Genomic DNA, 18,965 nt, shown 5'->3' with positions numbered 1-18,965 from the left:
TCTGAATAATATTTGTTAATATTTAATACTATATGTTTCCCAAGCTGTGGTCCTTCAACTGTTTTAGCTCCCATAATTCCTGACTACTGTCCCAGTTGACTGGAACTCCTGGGAACTGGAGTCCAAAACACCTGAAGGACCAAAGTTTGGGTATCACTGATACACTCACATAAAAAGGAGGTATAAAAAGGTGCAGGAAAAGTGGATCACTAGCCAGCTGTTTCCTGCTCAATAGGGGAACAGATCCTTCTTGACTGCAAGGAATGCTGACTGATAAGTGAGAGTGACTTTCACAGACTCTACATGGCCTCTAAATGAGGGATCAAGGCTACACAGTTCTGCCATAGTTGATTCTGTCCATCATGCTCACTCATGGAACAGTGCATTTTATTCAAAATACATTGAGTGCTATTTTGGCCCTCTTGACTTGCACTCTTAGTGAAAAAGCAGGATAGATAGAAAGACAGAGAGATGATGGCTGGCTGGTTGGCTGATTGAAAACAGTTACCTGCATCAAAATATTGTGCCCAAATCATATTTTGTGGACAGAAAAGTTACAACATTTTTGCAAAAATACATTTTCTGAAAAAGAGTCCAGAAATGTCTAGAAATTGTACAGAAATGTTTGAATTCTTGCACATCAAAGAGAAATGGGACATTCTTTCCCATTAAACGCAGAAATGAAGGAAGCAAGGATAAGCAAGTTCAGGATAATCGTATGTTTATTGCCCTAGACTGCATCGGCCCTCATGAAATGCTCCATACGCTCCAGAGCCACCAAGAAATTGAAAGTGGGCTCTGGTATGAAGTTCACCTTTTGTACTTTGAGTCAATCAAAATGGGCAACTGTTTCATTGTGAATCAAAGCATTAACTCAATTTCTGCAGGCTGAAAGTATACAGTCTTTTAGATGTTACTGGACTGAAACTGGAATCATTTCTCACCATTGACTAACCTGGCATAGGCAGATAACAAGAGTAGTCCAGCAACATCTGGAGGCCACAGGTTCCTCAGCCCTGGTGTGTTATTTCTCTTGATCAATCTAAGCTCATGAAACTCTGCAGTCTTTAATTGGAGATAATGTGGACTTTAATATGAGCAAAACAATTATTGAAAAGCAATGCCTCCCAGATGTTCCAAAAAGAAATGGGACAGTATGGATGCATCCAATGAGTTGGTGAAATCTGAATTCCACTAACACTTTTTCAGCTTTTGCATTGGCATTTTCCAAAGGGACCAATGGATGATTGGAGAGTGACAAAAATTGCTTATGCTCACAGAAGTCACAAGCTCTCCAATAAGCTCTTCCGAGATTGCAGCACCTCCTTGCTACAGCTCAGGCTTGCCCATGCAGCTGAAGTTTCATTCTAAATATTTCTAATACACAATCAAAGATATCTTCTTCTAAGAGCCTTGGGTGTGAATGAATCACATTATTGGCAGTGCATAGGGACAGGAATGCCTGCATATGAAACAAATTGTGCAAACATCAGACTTTTCAGATTGCCGTGAGAAAAGAAATTGGTTCCTTCGGTTCAGGTTCTATCAAGTCTCTAGAAAGAAAACAGGGGGGAAACCATCCAAAAGAAACCACCCTAGTCTTGGAAAAGGCTTCCAAGAATGGGACAATGCTAATGCCCTTCAGGCATTCAGATCAGATACCATCTCTGGGCTTGTATTATACAGGTCTGCCTATGCAAATTCCTACTCCTACAGGGTGGTTCTTCTGTCAGTCCTAGTCATCAGACTGCATTGCTTGTCTCCTCCATAACTGCAATGAAATCAAAGAGGTTAGCTTAAGGGAAACAGGCCGATGCTGTTAAGTCAGCTACATCCAGCTCTTCCACTTCAGGAACATAGAAACTGAATGGTGTGATGGTTTCACATCTAAATGGTGATGAAGTTGAGACTTGTTTAGCCAGCAAGCATGTAATATCCTTGGACTTATCTTATGGGCAAAAAGGGAGGAAGTCAAGATTGATAGGATGATGTGGAATCTAGCTCTTGAACTAACCATAGATTTACTCAAGGATCCAGTTCAATGGGGTCTCTCCCCCACCCCCACCCCCGTTTTTCCTTCAGGTATAACTGCAATAAAAAATCAACATGGAAGGCATTTGGGGAAAACATTCCTATGAAATGATTACTCACAGCCCACAAGTTGCACTTAATGACACCTACATTAAAATTTACCAGCTGTTGGCTCTGGAGTCATCTCAATATGACAAAGTTGCAAGGGAAGATATAAGAAATCTGAAATATATTTTTGAAAAGAAGTCTTTCACTATACCAGGGAGGGGATGCTGGAATTATTATTATTATTATTATTATTATTATTATTATTATTATTACTATTACTATTATTATTATAAATGTAACATGATTTCTCTGTTAACCAATAAAAGATTTTAGTACCACAATATCTTAAAATAAAATTTATGTATTTATTTGAAGCATTTATATTCCTCCCTTCTCACCCCGAAGGGGACTCAGGGCAGAGCACAACATATAAAAGGCAAACATTCAATGCCGGGACATAAATAGACTATACACATACATAAACATTAAAAATAAAGGTAATAACAAATAAAAGCATGACCAATTCCAAAACTGATGAAACAATGACAAAAACTTCAAAGTACAGTTTTGGTTCAAATCATTTTCACCACTTCACCTAGCTCACTGCAAATATATTTTCTTAAAGCAAAAATGGTGTACCAAATGACTTATTTGAAGATTGCATAGTAGCCATTGATAAAGGGGTTTTAAAGTACTTTCGTTTGACATTAAGCAGAGATGATCAAATCACAGACACTGAGAATTTGAAATTTAGAAATGATGTAGTCTAACTCCCTGCACAGTGATGGAAATTTGCATTTGTAGCACTAATGATAGATGTTGATCTAGTTTCTAGTTAATTATCCAGTGAAGGAAGGATCATGAGGGTATCTGTTCCACCCTTGAACTGAAACTTCCCTGAGTTTTATGTCAAAATACGGAGATAGAGATGTTTTATTGAAAGGCATAATCATCAAATTCAGTGCAAGCATGTGTGTAGGCAATCCAATCTTAGTGATGTGGTTTGAACTGCCTGAATGTTTTTTTTTTGTTTGTTTCTTGCAGACCTAACATGCAGTATCGCAAGCTAAATTTCCTTGGCTCTCTTATTAATTCCACCCTTCCTAACAAACATGCACTCAGAGAAAATTTTTCACAAGGATAATTAGGAGGCATGCATCTACTGCCACTTTTGAAAACCATTCCAAAATCTTATGCAAAGATCATTAAGAAAATCCGCCGATAAGTGTCTGCTGATGCAGCCAATCAATAAGGGATGTTGAAACTGCAATTCCTGGCACAGTTACTAGGGAGTGAACCCCACTGAACCCAAGGGAGACTTATCAAGAAAACCAATCTCGGTGGTTTTCTGTTAGAGTAGACAACACGGTGGATGGAACATTTGCTTTAGAGAAATGGGAGCTTAATTCAGCCTTCTACTTAGTGATGAAATTAATCAAGTAACCAGAGGCCGCCCCAGTAATTTTCAACAGAAAGCAAACAGTATTTTGGCACCCCCCCAACCAACCAATCACTGATATATATTTTCTGTTCATTGTAGGAGTTCTGTGTGCCATATTTGGTTCAATTCCATCATTGGTGGAGTTCAGAATGCTCTTTGATTGTAGGTGAACTATACATCCCAGTAACTACAACTCGCATATGTCAAGGTCTATTTTTCCCCAAAAGAGCCTCAAGAGCACCCCTGGACAAAATCAACTATACTGCAAATGCTTACTTTGCGTAATGGGTTGAGCCACCCCTGCAAGTAACCTATGTTAGTATGAGCTCAGTGGTAACGCCAATGGAGCATATACAGAAAATGCAACGTATAGTGCTTGGAATCTCCAGCTTTCAGGCACTGGTGCTAGGGAAGATCCCAGAGAGCTGTTTATAGGCAGGACTTACAGTAATATGTTCAATACTGCGATGGTATTACATGTTTGTTCAACCTCATACATTGCTATGGAGCAAATGGCATTGGAATTGCAAAGATTGATGTGTAGTACCTTGTTGAAGGTAAAGCATATTATTGAGATATTGTGGGAAATCAAGCTGCAAATGAGGTAGATCAGGCTTTCCACAGGCATCATAAAAGGTTGATACATGTGTTACTGCAGGAACCTTCATGACCCATGGTCTCACTTTATGAAGTTTTATCAACATATTTAGGTAAATCCAGTACATGTAGTGGGGTCCTGAAAGACACTTTCTTCCCATTGCCCAGTGTCATGCAAGACCATAGATGACTATTGCTGGAGTCATCAAATTCATACTGCCATCTTTTGTACAGATTGGGTCTTGCAAAAGAATATTATCCTATCCTTTAAAAAGATTTGGAAATCCTAGTTATAAAATATGTAGAGTTGTGAGTATTGATATCTCGTTTCCTTCCCTCCTCCTCTCCCTTAATGAAATACCTTGCTAAAAAGGGGCTGGGGGATAATTTTCACTTGCTTGCACTGATAGTTTGCAGTTACTTGCAGACAATGCCTTTCCCCACCTCTCCAGCTCCACGTTGTCGACTGGAGGAGGTGTGTCTCATCAACAAGTTGCTGCAAGGCATATTAAACATATGACTACATCAGATTGCCTTGGAACCTGTGCCAGGTTATTTCCCAAACAAATAAAAGGGGAGGTTTCCCGCTCATCTTTATCAGAGGGGTCCTGCCTTCATTCTCCGCTCTTTTCCTGCAGCTCCGCTTGTAGTCAAAACCTTTCTTCACCTTTTCCTTTCTCCCTCTGAACAAAGTCATCATGAGTCGTATATCCTATCGAGCATCCACTGGAGGAGGAAGCAGAGGCTTCACCTCTGGTTCTGCGATTGTTGGCGGCGGTGGTGGCGGTGGGAGATCAAGTTTCAGCTCCTACTCTGTGTCTCGGGTTGGAGGAGGAAGAGCTGGAGGTGGTGGTGGCGGCTATGGGCTCGGCGGTGGATTTGGTAGCCGAAGTCTCTACAACTTGGGTGGAAACAAGCGGATCTCCTATAGTAGCATTGGTGGAGGCTACCGATCTGGCTTTGGTGGTGGTGGAGGATTTGGTGCTGGTGGTGGAGGATATGGTGCTGGTGGTGGAGCAGGAGGTTTTGGGTTTGGTGTTGGCCTTGGTGGTGGCGGCGGTGGTGGAGGCTTGGGTTTTGGTGGGCCTGGGTATGGAGGACCTGGTGCTGGCTTTGTGGTAGGTGGTCCAGGTTTTGGTGGAAGAGGTGGACCTGGATTTCCAGTTTGCCCACCCGGTGGGATACAGGAGGTGACCATCAATCAGCACCTCCTACAACCCCTGAAACTTGAAATTGACCCAGAAATCCAAAGAGTGCGCACAAATGAAAGGGAACAGATCAAGACTCTCAACAACAAATTTGCCTCCTTTATTGACAAGGTAAGTCAATACTTTTGATTAATATCTTCACGAATTCTGTTAATATGTACTTCTGAGGCACCAAGTCTATTGTGAATGAATATCTTACACCTGTTCTTGCTGCCAGCATTGTCATTTATTGAGATAATTAAAGCATAGGGAAAGGTGATTGCTCATCTATGACTTCATGCCTTAAATCAGTCACATACATAAGGATGGACAACTACGCCTCTAACTCTCCAAAGTCACTGAGTATATCTGAATTGTCAATGTCACTATTTATAGTAGGGATAGCTATGTAATGTCCTAGAAAAATGTGTGTAAAAAGGTCAGCTAAGTGACAAAATGCACTTCCAGATCCATTTGAAAATGCGATGTGGCCAAATAGATAAAGAGAAGCCTATTATAGCTTGATTGCTTCATTAGCCTTAACAGTAATAAAACCTGTTATGACTGTGTACTTAGACTTTACTCATTTGCTTGAAATCCATAAAGATAGAGGGAAAGGGGAAAATCCTGAGATCAAATATGGTCCAAAATATTATTTTCAGAAACAGATGGCACAAGGGATTTGCTTTAATACACTCAACACTGATAATGGTGTCTACATCCTATTTGTGCGATTAAATTAAATGCATGAGGAAAATACATGAAAACTAAATTTTCAGTCCATCCATACTACAGGCTGACATTTATTTTTGTAAATGAGTCTATGAAACAAATATGGTTTCTTTCATCCTTTGAATGAATTCACAATCATTTTGCATTGCAACACAACACACTTTGTATTCCACAAGGTACCAGTGTGATGTCATCATGACAGCATTTTGAAGAATTGGCTGAACAAAAATATAATGGCTAACATAGAACCCCACCAACCTTTTAAAAAAAGATGTGCCAATAAACGTGTCCACATATTTCTTGAAACAGCCACCCCTTGCTAAAGAATTCTAGTCTATTCAACTCTCCATTAAATGATATCAGTGTGTGCATGCTCAGCATGTGTTCCCTGGGCAGATGCAGTAATTTCTTGCCAGTTGTTATAGTTGTCTTGAATATTTCTGCCTCTGATTTCTTATCTCCATCCTTGTCTTCTTTTCTTCAATTCACTTGCTTCCTTTCTTATATCTAGGGATAGCAGACATGTGCCCTCCCTGTGTTCTTGAATAAATAAGAGGCAGGAATAGCAGCAACTTGAAAGTCCAATATCATCTTGAAAGTCAAAAACTCCTCAGTCCTTTTTAAGATCATAACTGGCAGCATTTTGAATACATTACCAAGATAACTCTCTGCTTCAAAGAGCTTAGATTATAGGGAAGAAACATAAAAGATGGTAGGAAAGGCCAAGAAAAGTAAGTTCCAGAATATTTAGGCTGCTTCAGTTGGAGATAAGAAAGGAAGGCTCACTGGGGTACACTAAAGACTTTTCCAAACAAATGAGGACCACCTCTATTTCTGCTTCATGGACAATTCATCTTTTTTTCTTTCCAGTGGACTTGTGGGTTGTTTGTAACATGCAAAGCATTTCAACTGCTTGCCTACTTTACCTTGCAGGTCCGGTTCTTGGAACAGCAAAACAAAGTCCTTGAAACCAAATGGGATCTTTTGCAACAGCAAGGGACAACTACCCGACAATGCAACATTGATCCCCTTTTTGATATGTACATCACAAACCTGAAGAGGCAGCTCGATTCCCTGACAAATGAACGGGGAAGGTTGGATTCAGAATTGAGGAATATGCAAGATATGGTTGAAGACTATAAGAACAAGTAAGAATATTTCAATTCCATAGCCAGGTGAACAGAGGTATTCTGTATAACAAATTGGCAGAAAGCAGTAAGGTCAACAGTTTTTGCTGGATGATGTGTTGCCCATTTATGTGAGATTTTATTCTGCAGATGACTCCATTTAGTTCAAGGGGGTTTATCCTCAAATAAGTTAAAATGAGATTGCATCCTTAGATTGGTAAGAACCTGAAGGTTGATACCTTTTGCTCACTTTGAAGTAACCTATGGGCAAAATGTACACAAGTTATTTCTCAGAGAAAATTAAGCAGCATTCCATCTGGCATAACTGGGAGAGGTATGATAACAAACTATATTTCTTCTTTTTTCTGGACTATTTGAAATGTAAATGTTGCTCTACTTGATTGGATCAAGACAATACTACAAAGGCATAACTTAAGAGTCCACACACCACTAATATATTTGTTCAAGATGATTGGCTATTTCACTGGCTCATAAATCTTATCTGCAATCCTTCCCCCTTCCCCATTTTGATTAACCAAACACCCATCCCCCCCACAAAGTTTTTGCTGATCAAAAACTTGGCAGTGGTTACATGGATGAGATATCTTTTTTGATACTATCTTTTCTATCCATGCCAGACATATTCCTGTTTTAAATTTCATTTGCCAGAGGGCAAAATGAATCATCATAAATCCTGGCACCACCATATCTTCTTGCCATGCCCAAATCTTTTAAGTCTTTCTCCAATTGATGTTAGCCACACCTTGCCTACTAGATAGCCAATTTGGCCCTAAGTCATGATATTTCATAAAAAGGATGCCTTTATGGTAACATGGGTCTCTTGTGAAACCAAGGCAAAGGAACATGGATTATATCAGATAATGCTACAGATGATGCACATAGATATTTGCACACATGCAGTTTCATACAACAAACATTCTATATATATCCGAATGGAGAAAAGCAGCTAATCCTGCCTCACAGATATGTGTGTTTGATGCTTATATATCTAGTAGATATGTGTTGTTTTATTCATTTAACCCAGTCTTAGCTATAAGGTCAGAATTCCTTTAAATACTTTAAAAATTATTGATGTATGCCTGAAACATTGTAAGACACTTTTCAGTATTGTTCCAAAACCAGACATGTGACTCCTCGGGAAATATATCCCTTGAAATCACCAAATTTATCAAGCCAGTCCACATGCAGGCATATAGTCAAACAACAAAGCCATCAAGCAAGTTGTATTCTAGTCTTAATCATATTGGTAACCGTGTTAGTTTAGTGAAATAATTGATTATTATCATTTCTCCTGCTCTGCTCATCTCAGTAGATAAAGTTCACACGAATCCATCATAAATGGTTATTAATCCTGTTAAAATTTGTCCTTTAGACCTGCCTTCCAAATGTATAACATTAAAGGATGATCTGTCTTTATATACAGCTTCATATATAAGCACTGTTTATCATTTTAACCTTCATACTCCATAGGGCAGGAGGACCGATCACTCTGCAACCCATAGCTGAAGAAAAAGTTTGACATCCAGTTGAGAAATAGTTTTGTGCTAAATTGCAGGCAGACCTATTTCCCATGATATCACTGCAGATGTGCAAGAGAAAGTTTAACACAGAGGAAATTTAAAAACAGTACCACACATTGATTCTATTTGCCTGTGAAAACTTTATTCCTATAAATTTTCTGCACACACTGGAAATCCATTGAAATCAATGCGCTGCACATATGGTGCTTTTAGAAAGGTTTATAACCTAAAAAAATCAAGGCAGGTTGATCTTCTAAAAAATAATTCAACAGTCAATCACTATGGTCTAAATGTCCTTTATATAAGTCTTGGCTTGGCTTCCTACATTAAGATTTCATATTAAAAATCACTAATGCCATCTTTTTTTTCTGTTGCCCTTACAGATATGAAGATGAAATCAACAAGCGTACAGGTTCAGAAAATGAATTTGTGGTGCTTAAGAAGGTAACTTATCTTTAAAATAACAAAAGAAATAATATGAATACAATAAGCTGTGTACCAAGTAAAAGTAGTGGTCTTCTCTTAGTTCAGAACAATACTTTCTAACAGACCAGTACCCTTTAGGATCTCTAACATATTACATTACCGAAAAATTTTCATATGTTTATGTTAACTGAAGCTGAATATTTTTAACATCCCCTGAGTAAGTTCTGCTAGGAATCAATCACTGCTGATTGGGTCCAGTCAATCCTAATCAGAAATAAAGGACAACAGCCAGTCCCTACAATATTAGGTCCTCTGAAATTGTTTAAAACATGTTGAATTTTCCACATTATTTTAAAATACAACTGGCTAATATATTTCAAAATACAATGATAAATGCCATAGATTTCTCCCACTGAGAAACAACACAGACTCACACAAATCAAGCTTACTTTCCCCATGTTTTTTGCAGGATGTTGATGGTGCCTATATGAACAAGATTGAACTGGCTAGCAAACAGGAGTGCCTGAATGATGAATGCGAGTTCCTGAAAGCACTGTATGATGCGGTATGTATCTTCCCTTGGAAATGTTACATTTTATTTGACCTTGCTGAATTGTCATTCTTTATAGGACAGGGCTCATTCAGTAATGGAAATTCACTAAATGATTTTGTACAAGTCATACTCTCTTAATCTCATACTTATAGCAAAGGCAGACTTCCTTAAAATAAATTGTATCAAACAAACAAAAAAGCTAGTACTATATGGGAAGGGGAAATTCCAAAGGTATTCACTTGGTGGCACAGTGGATTAAACCACTGAGCTGATGAACTTGTTGACAGAAAGGTCTCAGGTTCAAATCTGGGGAGCGTGGTGAGCTCCTGCTGTTAGCCCCAGCTTCTGCCAACCATGCAGTCATGCCGGCCACATGACCTTGGGGGTGTCTATGGACAAAACTGGCTCTTCGGCTTAGAAATGAAGATGAGCACCAACCCCCAAAGTCAGGCACAACTAGACTTAATATCAAGGGAAAACCTTTATCTTTACTTACCCGTTTGCCTTGAAAATCCAGAACTATAATTTTTAAATCAGTTCAACTACTGTTAATGCATTTATAATTTAAGATTACGTTGATAAGATTTGACAGCCTTTTCTCCACTGATTTCAACCAAACCTTCTCGAAGTTCATACATGTTCAGATTTGCAGACTTCATCTTGAAACTATATAGCCGTGTCTCCCTGACGCCTTCCAAACTTGAATGACAACTAAAATCACTGCAAGTTACCAGTATTGCACCTTTCACAATATAAAAAAATGCAGTTTAAAATGGGAAAAAATGTTTTCTGACAATGTCAAAGGGAAAGAGGAAAGGGCTGGGAAGCCCCCAAGGCTTTCAATGATATTATTGTGTTGAAACATGTTCCAGCGTAGAAAATTTCACATCACAGGTATATGTGTGGGGATATTTGGGATTTTTTTTTTGTATCTACCCACCTCTGCTAATATATCTGCAATGATGAATAGATGTTAAAGCAAGCACAGACTTAGTGGCATCAATTATCACATCTTGTGCAACCCATGTGGAGTTTCCTCCAGCTATTATTACTGGATCAAGACAGATAAATTGTTGAATAATGCTTCTCCTTTGGGAACCTGTCTAGACTTGATGCTAAAAAGAAATGGAAAATCCACCTTTTTCTTTGGCAGCCTCTCCCAGTTATATTAATCACTTGAATTAGGAAACACATTAAAGTGATTGCATGCATTCAATTCTGTTTGAGAGTAGTCAGAGCATCAGCAACTCGAGTCAGTTTCATGTAGCAGCTAAGATTCTGGACTAGGAGATGAAAGAGCAAGGTTCTAGTGTCCACAAAGCTACTAACAACTCACTGGGTGACCAGGGTTGTTGTGAAGTGGGAGAAAAGAGAGCTATTCCTGAGGACAGATGGTATATAAATGAAATTGACAATAGTCATAGCAAAAATATTGAACAACAATCACATGGTTGCATAAAACCAACAATGCTTTCCCCCCTGATTTATCTTTTTATAAGACCCAACAAGGATATGAACCCTGTGTCTGTTTCTTTCAAATCACACTTTAAGCAATGGTTAAGGCCGGAGAATTCAAACAGTAATTGAACTTATTTCAATGCGGCAACATCTGAAATATTGAAGCACAAAATTATAGAAACTCAAAGGAAGAGGAGATGACTCTCTTGCTTCTTCCCGTTCTCCGCTCCCTCCAAAACTTCCAGACTTCCAGACTTCAATTTGAGTTTTGGCAAGAATGAAGTGCATAGTCTGCATCTTAAAGGCTATGGTTTGTTCATGTATTTTATTTTATTTTATTGTTAATTAAACTGGTACAATTTCTGTTAGGTTGACCTTCAAATGTAAAAGTAAATGAAAATGTCTGGATCCAGATGTGTTTCTAATTAAACTGCAATAATAATAATCAAAGGTATGGAGAAGGCTGCATACCAAAAGACAGCCAATTCAGTAGTCTTTGAGTGGCATCAAATTGTGGGGAAATGTTTTTGTTGTCTCCATGTGAACCATGTGAAAAACTGCTTCCTCCTGTGAATCTCCTTGTTATGGATCAGGAAAACTCCTTGTATAAAAATGAACATAATGAGTTTTGATGAAGGTTGCTTTTGAAGCAAAACAGTACCCTTTCTCCCATAGACCAATATTAAAGCTATTTACTGAAGATTTTATTTTCCTACATACCATCTACTGCATCTCCAAAACTGTAATATTTCTGTTATTTCCTGTATTTTTAATGACACATGTTTCTTTTTCTGTGCAGGAACTATCACAGATGCAGCAGCATGTATCTGACACCTCTGTTGTGTTATCTATGGACAACAATAGATGCCTGGACTTGAACAGCATCATTGCAGAAGTCAAGGCACAATATGAAGACATTGCTCAGAAGAGCCGAACTGAAGCTGAATCATGGTATCAAACCAAGGTGAGTAACAGTGACTCGGTGAAGGGCCTAGAAGCAAAAATTGAGAAACTTCTGCCCTCCAAATAGTGGTGAACAACAACTACTTCCACCATCCAGTGATGGATTTCCCATTGTGCTTAGGAGTACCTGGAAGGTTGTCTAAAGGTGCTACTTTGGGTGATAAGGAAGGAAATTAGTCCAAAGCCTAATCCATAAATATTGTTGGACTGCATCATGCAAACGTTTTGATTCTAGTGCTTTCAGGATCTCATCCTGAGAAAGAAAAAGGGGGAGACCAATTGACATACATATGGTGGTCTGTGGCCATACCAAAATGTTAACATACAGGTCTGAAGAATGGAGTGAGATAAGTCTTTGCAGAGCTGGCCATACCATTTGGCAGAATAGTGTAATTGCCTCAAATGGCCAAGGGATATTGAGATCTGGGTGTGGCATATGCCCCCAAAGCTAGTATCGGGAAGGAAGATAGTTGCTGTTGCTATTGTCAGAGTTACAAGGTAAAACTACCTGTTTGGTCAGTATCACATGGGATTGTTACTCCCCTACAGAAACTACAACCTTACATGATACATACATAATACCTGTTCTATAATACACACCCACCCTATAATGATTGGAATTATATATCTTTCTTCTTCCCTGTCTTTTGAATATCAGTATGAAGAGCTGCAGGTCTCCGCTGGGCGTCATGGTGATGACCTGCGCAACACAAAAACAGAAATTGCTGAGCTCAACCGGATGATCCAGAGGTTGCGTAGTGAAATAGATTCCTTGAAGAAACAGGTGAGGTTTGGATGTGCCTTGCAATTGTCTAGCTAACAAATATACCAGTGTTGACTCTTTGTGATGGGAGAGTCAATGGATCTTTCAACAAGATTAAAATAATGGAAAATCACATCAGGAGTAATGCTATGTTGAATCCTCTTTCCCTGGTGTGCTTGGTTTATTTATGTAGGAAATGTGTCTATCAGGAAGAAACAATTAAATATATCACTAAACCCACTTTTCCCATCACTTCATACATGTGGTTCAGTTGGGAGTGAGAATTAGTACTTGATTCTGTTGACTGTATCTATTCTTTCAATAAAGACCTTGAAACAGAGGACCGCGATGTTAGATCCACTGCAGTGCCTTGTACATAAACTATTTCAACCATTTTCCATTAAAGCTAATAAGTGATATCCTCCCCTACTTCACATAACCAAAATTAGTCATTTCTTTTATCATTCAAGGGAATTCTTCTCTCATCTTCTTTCAGGTATTGTAAACAATATCACCCTTTCTTTCTCCTTTTCTCCTTGATAGGAAAAAGGTACAGAATGGCCACTTTTGGGTTCCTTGAATCTGCTCTTTGAACATTGAAATAATAATTGTGCTTAATATTATTAGAAACAATACAGAAACAGGGTAGGATTGGACAATCATTGCGTTGTAGAATATTTAGTTCCATTAAGTTTGCTTCTATTTCTTTTTATATATGCAAAATGTAAGCAAGTGTTAATATCTCCACCACCATGCTAGTAATGTCACAGATAATATAGTTCTCACTGCAAAAAAAATAAAAATGCTGTGGGGCATCAAATGTAAATGAGTTGAATAAACCACAATTGTTATCTTTGTAGTATCACTGAAACACAGCAAATAAGATCAGAAATCTCTTTCTTCACCTTTCCCTAGACACACAGATAGTCTGATGAAATATAAAAGGGTTTTACCCCCAATCTCCCCCAAAATTCACATGAGAAGACCAGCCACAGTGGTCTAGGTTCTCAAAATCATTTCAAAATAGGACACCCCCCCCCCAATATTTATAAACAAAATGAGGATGAGGGTGCAAACACTGCTTTTTATTTGGAATTATTTGTTACATACCCATAAATGTGTAGATGTCTGTGTATCTAGTTAGAATCAATGTGTCTGGCAATTATACTGCATTTTGTGCACAATTGGGGGGGGGGGGGGGGGTCTTGTCCTGGCATGAATTAAATAGATGCATTTATTAAAAGCTCAAAATCCTACTTCACTCAATCAGTTTGGTGCAGTTTTACCTCTGCTCTATTCTTTATACTGCCATAAATAGGAAAACTGAGCAACCCACATAAATGGGGCAATGGACTCATCCAGGCCCATGTGAAGGTACAAAATGTTGCAACCTTTGCATATATATACATATATTACCTGTCTGAATGCAGATACAAATGCATATCCAGCATCAGTGACTTTGCAAATGGCACCAGTTGTTTAAAATATCTTGATTCCATATGGAGATTTGGGGTCAAAGCTTGCATTGAAACTTTGTGACCTTTTAAATGATTAGTGATTTGGAAGGAGTATTTTTTTTCTGAAGCATCCACAAGATCCCATGGTAAGAAATCTCATGAGGGAGTTTTCCTGACAAATCACTTTGAAACTAATCCCCAGAGCTGAAGAAGAACATAATTTGGGAACTGTATAAAACTCACTTATTGCTTTCACTGGTGCACTAAAGGGAACAATGGAGCAAAAAAGCATCAGTGTTTTCTAGGCCAGGAAAATATTTGCTTGGACAATACCGATAAATGGCTAAAACCTTTTTTAGTTAGCTCTTGAAATGTTTCATTTTTTCCTGGTTTATGGATGAGAAAGGTTTCCCCACCTTTTGTGTAATATGGCACCCTTCTGATGTTTTGAACAAAAACTTTCATAACAACTGATCTTTGGTTGTAATATCTAGAGCAGGGGTTCCCAAACTTTTTCAGTCACAGAGCCCTTTCTGAAGCCCAGATCTAGAGTGTATTGAAATCACCGCAACAAGAAGAATTGACCTTTTCCCTCCTTTGCAGTGTGCCAATCTTCAGGCAGGCATTGCTGAGGCTGAGGATCGTGGGGAGATGGCCCTCAAGGATGCCAAGCACAAACTGAGCGAACTGGAGGAAGCCCTGCAGAGAACAAAGCAGGACCTCGCTCGGCAACTCAAGGAATACCAGGAGCTGATGAACGTCAAATTGTCCTTGGATATTGAAATTGCCACCTACAGGAAGCTGCTGGAAGGAGAGGAAACCAGGTAGGCAGCAGTGGAAGGAAGCTCTCGCAAAATGGCCTTAGTCACTGATGAAGTAATGGTTCAGTTCTTTTATAGGTTTTATCTAAACCCTGGTAACATCTTTCATGCCTTGCCATACAAGAAAAGCAGAATGTATCTTCATTTTTTTTTCATAACATCAGGTCTTTGTAAATTCACTTCTCTGCAGGCAAAATTCAGGAACAAATAATTGTTCAATGCTACTTTCAGATTGTTCTTTTTGTTGGTCTTGGTACAATTACCCTTCCTTATAATTTAACATTTTACCAGGGGGTGTATGGTTCAAACATCATCGCCTTCAGTTTATAACATTTCCATGTTTCCCAAAGCATTTTCTGCCTTTTTTTTTCTTCCTAAAAAAAGTCAGTTGAGGATTTTGCCCTTTGATTGTCTGGGCCAGGAAGCTTTCATCCTGAAAGGGACATTGACAGATGTGTCTGGAATGGCAATAAAGTTCCTGGCAAACCAGAACAACATCATGTTTCTATGATGTTCTGTTTAAAGAAACTCATGTTTTGTTGCATTAAATGGAAAAATCTTATCCTCAGCAGTGTACTCTAGGGCAGAATTGCTGGCCCATTCCACACAGCTGCATAAAATCCACATAGAATTGGATTATATGGCACTGTGGACTCAGATAACCCAATTCAAAGCAGATATTGTGGATTATCTGCCTTGATATTCTGGGTTATATGGCTGTGTGGAAGGGCCTGCTGACAAGCATTCATAGAAATACCATATTTCTAAAGTATTATACTCAAATGCACAGATTTTTTTCAGAGATGCTGGAAAGTGATGGCATTAAATTGGAAGAAAAAAAAAGGATTTTTTAAAATGCATAATCCATGAATGCATTTAAACTTTGCCACAAGCTTCAGCATCTTTTTCCTTCTGCTTTTTCTCTCTCCTCATTATTCCCCCTAATAATTCTTTGCTGTAATTTGTTTAATTATATACCATATAAATGATATCCCTTTTTACTTCCCCAAGCAGTAAGTTCAAAAGGCTGTGCTCACCCAGGTTGAAGGGAAACATAATTGCAGACTTAGATATTTTATTTTATTTAATAATTATTGTTCTTCCCATGTGTTAGGGTGACGCTAAGGCAAAAGTATCATGGGATTTTCTTGACAAGATTTTACAGAGGGGGTTTGCCCTTGCCTATCTTGGAGGCTAAAAACGTGTCATTTGACTGAGGTAATCCAATGGACTTTCATGGATCAGCAGGTATTTGATACTGTCTCCTAGAGCAGTGGTTCTCAACCTTTGGGTCCAAAGGTGTTTTGACCTACAACTCTCAGAAATCCCAGCCAGTTTACCAGCTGTTAGGATTTCTGGGAATTGGAGGCCAAAACATCTGGGGACCCACAGGTTGAGAACCACTGCTCTAGAGTCATAGTCCAATGTTTGAACTACTATACCACACTGGATCTCATTAAGATTGCAATATCCAGATTTACTAATGTAGTAAAGCTAAGCATAGTGGGAGGTAGGCAGCACAGAATTTCTGTAAAGAGCAAATTCACTATCTCATTTTAAATACCCAGAAAATCAACCCATTCCTGATGGTTGTTTTAATTCACTTTATTTAGTCCAATTCTCACTCTGTGTCCTCTGGCTCACCATTCCCAAACCTGCTTCCATCATTATCTTAACACACACACAGAGAGACAGGCATACTCCTTAGCTGGAATGAAGAATAAGATGTATACCTATTATATTAATTTCTTCTTCTTTCTTACTCCTAGGCTGGCAGAAGGTGTTGGAAATGTGGGCTATAGTAAGTAATGCCTCTATTTATACATGTTTGGGATTTTTTAAAAAGAGGTTCTGAACGTGATTGCTATTTTGAAGTGACAAATAGAACTTCACTAATGTTTAAAATGACTTTTTCCACAGCTGTGGTCAGCAGTAGCAGCAGCACTGGCTATGGAGGAAGTGGTTTTGCTCTGGGAGGCGGCGGACACGGTTTAGCCTTAGGCGGAGGAGGATCCGGATTTGGAGGAGGCTCTGGAGGAGGATCCGGAGGAGGATTTGGACTCGGAGGCGGTGGCAGCAGCTACTCCATTGGTGGTGGCAGTGGCTTTGGTGGCGGGAGTGGGTTTAGCTCTGGGGTCAGTCTGGGAGGTGGTAGTGGTTACAGTTCTGGAGGAGGGCGCGTCTCAAGTGGTGGTGGTGGTGGAGGAGGAAGCTCTAGTGTGAAAATTGTATCTAAGACCACTTCAACTAAGAAAATGGCCTATTAAACCTTGTCCTGTCCTGAGTGTCTGTTGGTATGGCAATTTCCCAGTAGAAGTTCTTCAACCCATGGTGTAAATAACTCAGCAAAGCTTTCCCCTCTGATACTTTTCACCTTTTCCACATGCGTTTGGCTTCAACCTGGATCCACATATTTGTAACGAGCTCCAGCATTGCTGTCCCAGTCTAGTGTTCATCCTTCTACCTGCAGAAAAAGGGGTTTCTGTAAATGAATCAGCTGTAGCAAGTGGATCTTAGCTTGATATGCAGAGGGGTGAAGCCACATTATCAAGTGAACCATATGTAGACCTCTTAGAGGAAAAGTCTCATTTAAGCAAAAGAGATTTGCTTTGTACAGCACTGGGAATGGAGTGGGTCGTGAGTATATGAAATAGGTTCTGATACATGATATGATATAAATTCACACAAATATTTTGTTAGAATGCAATGCCAGTGCATCATGTAGATCAGCTCCAGAGTCACATCAGACATTCTGTAATGAAATCATGGGATTTACCTATTTCAACAAACTTATGTGCCACTCATACGATTCTAGATCTCTCTAATGAAGCACAAATTGTCCACTAGAATGTGTAATCTGTTTCTACTAGTGTACTCTACTAGTTTCTGAGAACCAGCTAAAGGCTACATGATTGGTTCAACTTATCAATAACCTGGTTTCACTCAAGAGAGGGTCTAACTTGTCTGTCCCTCTAGTTCTGGGCAACAACAAGAAATCCATAATCAATTTAGCACATTATCAACTTTAAATGTATATTTGGTTCCTTTGCCTGCCAATGGGACTTCAGAATGCACTTAGTAATATCTTCTGCTTTTAGCAGTACACTTGGACAGACAACTATGGTAAACGTGATGGAGGATTTGGGTTGGCAAGCAGACTGCAGGGATTTGTTTCACTCAGAACATGCTTTCTGAAGATCTTTTCACCTGTTTGAACATGTTCTTTGTAATTTCAAACAAGAGACAGTTACAGTGCTAATGAACCATGAAAGTACCAGCTCTTGCCAAAAGAAAACAATTTGGAGACACTTGTGATAAGATCTGTTCCCACCCTGTGTTCCAACACGCTCCAGCCCCAGTTTTTTTTTTACTACACAACATCTTTGATTCCTTTCTTTGAAGTGTAAGCACCATTGGAAAAGGTGATTGCTTTTGCTGTTGCTATTTTGTGAACTGTAACACTGAATTCTATTGCTTGATTCTCATGGCTAAGGCTGCATGACAAATAAAGAGCAATTGTCTTTTTAAATTTGTTGTCTTCTTGTTTCTCCCTCTTCTGAAAAGCATAAATCTGGTGTGTGTTTGCTAGTTTCAGGATTGATTTTCCCTATTTACAATGAGGCAATCACCTCAGGTTGCAGACATTAGAGTATGGCAGTCTGTCAGCCTTTCCTACTGCTCCTTCCGCTTCTCCCTCTGTTTCCCACAGATTCTTTGATATCCTTAAACTAGTCTGAGTTCCTCAGGTATGTGGAGCACTTTACCCCACAGTCACAGAGCATACTGGTTTGAGGATTTGATTACGACTCTGGACACATGT

The 18,965-nt window shown here is 39.1% G+C and overlaps 1 protein-coding gene across 1 annotated transcript; it reads left to right on the top strand.

The window, feature by feature from the left end:
• Nucleotides 1-4,698: 4,698 nt before the first annotated feature.
• Nucleotides 4,699-18,674, top strand: LOC137096079 (keratin, type II cytoskeletal 5-like). The gene is made up of 9 exons (XM_067463875.1): nt 4,699-5,436; nt 6,970-7,184; nt 9,088-9,148; nt 9,600-9,695; nt 11,941-12,105; nt 12,763-12,888; nt 14,928-15,148; nt 16,915-16,946; nt 17,066-18,674. The coding sequence occupies exons 1-9, from the start codon at nt 4,816-4,818 to the stop codon at nt 17,410-17,412; spliced, it is 1,884 nt and encodes a 627-aa protein (XP_067319976.1). The 5' UTR covers nt 4,699-4,815; the 3' UTR covers nt 17,413-18,674.
• The last annotated feature ends 291 nt before the right edge of the window (nt 18,675-18,965 follow it).

This window comes from Anolis sagrei, chromosome 2, assembly GCF_037176765.1.
Source record: "Anolis sagrei isolate rAnoSag1 chromosome 2, rAnoSag1.mat, whole genome shotgun sequence".
Classification (NCBI taxonomy): Eukaryota; Metazoa; Chordata; class Lepidosauria; order Squamata; family Dactyloidae; genus Anolis; species Anolis sagrei.
This window is presented reverse-complemented; position numbering and strand designations above follow the sequence as displayed.